This window comes from Fulmarus glacialis, unplaced genomic scaffold, assembly GCF_000690835.1.
Source record: "Fulmarus glacialis isolate BGI_N327 unplaced genomic scaffold, ASM69083v1 scaffold33782, whole genome shotgun sequence".
In the NCBI taxonomy this organism is placed as follows: Eukaryota; Metazoa; Chordata; class Aves; order Procellariiformes; family Procellariidae; genus Fulmarus; species Fulmarus glacialis.
Genome location: NW_009200290.1, coordinates 270 through 5967, shown reverse-complemented (window position 1 = coordinate 5967; position 5698 = coordinate 270). Strand labels below are relative to the sequence as shown.

General features: G+C 36.8%; 1 protein-coding gene across 1 annotated transcript; it reads left to right on the top strand.

The window, feature by feature from the left end:
- The first annotated feature begins 1796 nt into the window (after positions 1–1796).
- Positions 1797–3356, top strand: LOC104073691 (gap junction alpha-9 protein-like). Its single transcript, XM_009573561.1, has one exon. It carries the CDS (start codon positions 1797–1799, stop codon positions 3354–3356), a length of 1560 nt encoding a protein of 519 aa, XP_009571856.1.
- The last annotated feature ends 2342 nt before the right edge of the window (positions 3357–5698 follow it).

The window sequence follows — 5698 nt, the reverse complement described above, 5'->3', positions numbered from 1 at the left end:
CTTTTGCATAGGCAGGCTGAGTGTTTGCTGCTACTGAGGTACGTAAACTAAAAGCTAGTCCAAAAGTTTTCTTTTATTCTGTTTGTCTGAAGTTGAGATCGTTCTTAAAACTTGGAAGGTGCTGGAGAGGCAAAAAGGAAGATAATCTGAAGGAAGTTAGAGCTGCAGATTTTTCATTTCTAGCTTTTTTTAGTGAGATTCTTTCACTAGTCATAGTTAAATTATGCTTGGAGCGGTAGCAGACTGAACAACAGATTGATTTTCTCCTCCCTCCATCCCTAGCAAATATAAATTCACTGTGCAAAGCCTGCACTCCATCACTTGCTCCTGTAGTGAAATAAACTGCTTATAATGTGAAATTTACTCACACGGACAGAAGATGGCAGAGTTTGTAACTTTTTATCAGACGCTGCAGATGTGTAATTTCACACATTTTTATAAAGAAAGGTATGTTTTATTTTTAATTTTCCATTTATTTTTATTTTGTTTAAAATTTAAAATATGTCTAGCGTGCCTATTTGTATACTGATTTGCAAGAGTATTTTCATGTTTAGTGGGCTGTCTTAACATAAAGTTTCCTCTATAGTCATCGGTACTGTGGCTGTAAGACTGCAACTTCCATTTGATTTCTTAACAATCCTGTTTTACAGGGTGAAAATGAATCCCATTTGAACAGAAAACACTGTGTTAAACCACCTTTATCCTAAAAAAAAGTCAGATCATTCTGGCTTTAGTATAATTGAATTCTACAACTATTCTATTCATTGTGCATACAATGAAAAGGTAAATCTACAGATGTACCAGTTATCCCCGCACATAAGAAAGAAAAAGATTTTTGTTAGTATATACAATAACATAACCACTGGAAAGGAATTTAAAATCTTGTCCACAATGTAGTATCCTGTAACGGGGAAAGAAACAAACATACGAAAGAAAGGTGAGATGTGCGATTACACACATATATTACCAGTTGATCTGTACTCAGATGATAATCATTTAGGAAAATAGTGGTAGATAATTTTTGCATAAATCATTTATTTTTCACAGAATTGGGGCCAAAGATAACAACGCTTGACACTTAGGCACTCTATTCTGTATTTCAAATCTGGATATCATGGATCAGAGGAAACTGGACCGATTACAGTGATTCTATTTATTTGTTTATCATTAACGTGCAAAAAAAAAGCAATTGTCTGCACCAAAGTATATGGTTAAACATATTTTTTAATTTAACAATGCAATTTTAGCAAGGTGTTTTATTCCCTCTCAAGTTCCTTTGTATAACCAATTTTCGCTGCGAAACAGTAATTGGACATTACCGTAACTTCAGCTGCAACGTGGGGCTCGGAACGTCTGAAAAGAAGGATGGGGAAATACTCCTCTACCTTCGTAAGTGTCCTAAATATAAACGTACCGTGCTCACACTGCTATCGGATGATGGTTCAAATGGACCCCATAATGCTCTTAGAATCCTATAACAAGTCAGGCACTTTAGTTTCCACTGATTTGATGCAGACTGGGGGTGCTTAATACCTCATAGTGATGTGCTTATCAGGATGTCTTTTACTGATAAATTAGACACGGGCAGATGGTGCACTTCTCTATCTTGTAGATGAGAGAGAATAATACCTACATTATCAATGAGCAGTGGGTCATGTTGCCATGGTTACAATGTGAGATACGATGGTTTTTCCCAGTGTCATTTTTTTGTAATGCATTAAGGAAGGACTGCAGCTTTTACAATATTTGATACTTTTTTCTCTCATATATTTTAGTGTTAAGATGGCAGAATAACCATGGGAGACTGGAATTTCCTTGGAGGCATTTTAGAGGAGGTCCACATTCATTCCACTATTATTGGAAAGATTTGGCTAACGATCCTCTTCATATTTCGAATGCTTGTCCTTGGAGTGGCAGCTGAGGATGTTTGGAATGATGAACAATCAGAATTTATATGCAATACTGAGCAACCTGGTTGCAGAAATGTGTGCTATGATGAGGCCTTTCCCATCTCTCTCATAAGATACTGGGTCTTGCAAGTTATATTTGTGTCTTCCCCTTCCTTGGTGTATATGGGTCATGCCTTATACAGACTAAGAGCCTTGGAAAAAGAGAGGCAAAAAAAGAAAGCTCAGGTGAGAGTGGAACTTGAAAGCACTGAATTAGAAATGACTGAAAATCGGAAAAGGCTGGAGAGAGAACTCCGGCAATTGGATCAAAAAAAGCTAAACAAAGCACCCCTGAGAGGCTCTTTGCTCTGCACTTACGTGATACATATTTTCACAAGATCTGCAGTGGAAGTCGGTTTTATGATTGGGCAGTATCTTCTTTACGGCTTTCATCTAGATCCCCTTTATAAATGTCAGAGAGATCCATGTCCAAACACAGTTGACTGCTTTGTATCTAGACCAACAGAAAAGACAGTGTTCATATTATTCATGCAATCAATAGCGACTGTATCATTGCTTTTAAATATCCTAGAAATTATCCACCTGGGATTCCGAAAAATTAAAATGGGACTCTGCGGGCAGAAAAAAAACAGGGACAACCCTGATAATTTCTACGTAAACAAATCTAAGAAATACTCTGTGATACCGCACTCTTCTTTGGGAATATCCACCACCCCTCAAAAAAATCTTCCTTCTGCACTTAGCAGTTACACCTTTTTAATGGAAAAGCAAACTGACACTGCCATCTACCCGGTTCTAAATTCTCCTCCCATATTTCAATCTGTGCAAAATAACTGTACAGAATGCAGCAGCAATTACACCCATCGCAATCAGGAAAATAAATCGCCAAAAAGGCCAGCTACAAATGCTTTAGACAATCAGGCTCAAAATACTAGCACTAATAATAATGAAGGCTTGCTCGGCGAGCTTGGGTCTGAAGTGCATGATGCTCAAAAGGAAGCTGAAAATAAACATTTCCTTGTTGGTACTCAGAATGCAGATACAGCTTTAAGCACGTGCTTGAGAAGCTTTGCTGAAATACCATCTCAAACTGCAGTGCAATCTGATACAACTTTTCCTATTACTGGTTTCAGAAGACAACATGGAATTGGTTCATCTTGGAACTGCTCGGCAATTGTTGAGAGTGCAGGAGCTTCAACAAATTCTCTTCCAAAGAACACCAACAGAAGACAAAGCAGTTTCAGTGCAAACAAAGCCCAACCTCCTTACAATGCTGACGTAAAAAATTCTAGCCGACCAGACACTCCTGACTCTACAGGGGAGGTGAGCTCAGAATCTAAACAAAGTAGAAACTGCGATAGTCCTAAGCCTTTCTCTCTGTCTAGGCGACTGTCGCTGTCAAGTAATGCCAGCAGCAGGCGTGCTCCCACTGATCTTCAAATATAGTGTGAGTTAACCCGTGAATTGCACTAGTCAATGCTGGGATAATTGCTGAACATTGCGACATAAGCAAGACCTATGTATAAGAGTAGCTGAATTGTTCAACTTTAACCAGCTGTTTCACATAGAAAGAAAAGTTGTAGCCCTTTGACTATTAGCTAAGTAACTTTTAAACAGTCTCTTTACTTCCTTTGTAGTGAAAGGGTGGCTTAGACCTCCGTGTATAAACTTCTACACCACCGTTCCAGCTAAAAAGGAAAACGTACATTGTATAAGTCCACATAGTAGGAAAAGTCAGGCATAAAATCACAGCTGATACTGTTTAAACTGGATAAAAGTAGAAGACAAAATTTACAGTCTAACAATATCTTTTACAAAGACCAGTAAATAAAATCAGGCTAAAGATGGCACTGGCGCTCTCAGGAGAAAGTAATTATCAGTAAATATGTTTCTGCTTAATCTCTCTGAGAATTCAAACAGACATTTGATAGCTGTCTGAAAGCAGAATGTCAAACATACTCTGCTGTTTGAACTGTGTTAAATACAAAAAGAACAAAACATTTGATACATGTATCACTAATTCTTTGACTCCATGGTATACTTTTTTTTCAGTGTATCACCACTGACTTCCTCAGCAGAAAAATCAGAGTGAATCTCTTATCGTATACTATTACCATTAAATACACTATTACATTTTTAAAGCATCCTTACAAATGAATTGTGAGATATAATTTTGAGATTTTGCATAACACTAATAAGCTAGCGATTATTTTTTTTTAATCAGAAAACAAGTTACTGAAATTTATTAATCAGAAATTTTGGATTTCACAAATCGGAAGGCTTACTATGGTAAAAAAAAAAAAAAAAAAGGAAAAATGGTAGTACCTTCCTACTTTCAGTTACAATGTCAAAAAACATAGAAAAGGTTTATCAAACTGTAAAACTACTCCTTTTCTGGATGCTACAGGGTCCATCTGTCCCCCAAATTCTGACAAACTTTTAAACGAAAGAATGTTGTAAGTATTTAGAAGGAGCATTTCCATTTATGCTTTTTATGGGGGTTATAAAACAAATAAAGTACATTCATCCACCTGCTGCTCCAGTCCATATAGTGTAAGGCAAGTTCCATGAAATATCTTGAAATAATAAAGGAGGGAAAGATGAACAAAATACTCTGTTACATTTGTAATCGAGACTTCTATGAATGAAATACATTTACTTGAGTCACACAGGACTGACAGGCTGTAAATACTTGGTGAGGTTGTCACATCTGGGATGCATTAGTGTATATGCATGTATTTTTTACTAGTGGATTTGACTTACTGTACATGTACTGGAAAAATAATTTGTGAGATGTAGTGTCATGATGTTATGGCATAATTAAATTCTTAATGTGTATTATCATTGTGCTTACAAGACACCCATGTTTCAGATTGGCTGAACGCTGTACAATATTAGGAAAAAAAGGAGCCAGAAAACCTAAAAGGCTCTTTTGCTTGCAGCAGCAGCATTAATTTGGCCCTGTCCACATAAGAAATATGCATTAATACTATTAAAATGATTCACTGTAGACTTCTCTCCAGCAGCTGTTCTCCTCACCTCTAGTATCTCTCTACATGTATACACAAATACAGCCCTATGTAATTCTGCTTACACTGTAAAATTTAACATTGTGTAATATGCAGGAATGTATATAAATGTATAGCGTGATTTAGCTGAGTTAATACTGCTACTGTGGCTTTAATTCTTGCATTTCTTGATGCGTAAGTTTCTGTGGGTGATAACTGTGCTAATGCATGTTTTGCATTTAATGTCTCTGCAATAAAAAGCCTAGTATTTAATGCACTCTGCTCCCACTGTCTAAATAATAGAAAATTAGCATTTAGATGCTCACATATGGGATATGATATTTGCACTTCTGTTGGTTCAGGACAAGATACAAAAGAATTTGTTTTTTCTGCTGCTGACAGAGGATTTTTATTAACTTTTTTTGTGTGGACATGGGTCAAACATTCTAGTTCATCACAGCACCTTGCCAACAGAAAAGTGTAACTTAATTCCAGTGAAAATTGAAGACACTGAAGAAGATCATGCAGACAAAAGTGTGAAAAGACCCTAATATAGCAGGTGCAAGATCATTCGGTTGGTTCTTTTTTTTTATATTTATAATGAACAGATATTATCAGTCAGTGGCCACAGCGTTTCGCAAAAATAAACCGGTATAACCGCTTCCTTTTTTAAAAACAGGCTAAGGCAAAAGACTTTCTTTTCGATGCGAAGATTTCACGGCGTATAACTCTTCGGAGCCCTTTGGGTTGGCAACTCTGCAGCTGCAGCTTGCTGCAACT

Bases quoted from the DNA above. Each gene is read 5' to 3' on its own strand.
- LOC104073691 (XM_009573561.1), top strand. From the start codon at position 1,797: ATGGGAGACTGGAATTTCCTTGGAGGCATTTTAGAGGAGGTCCACATT.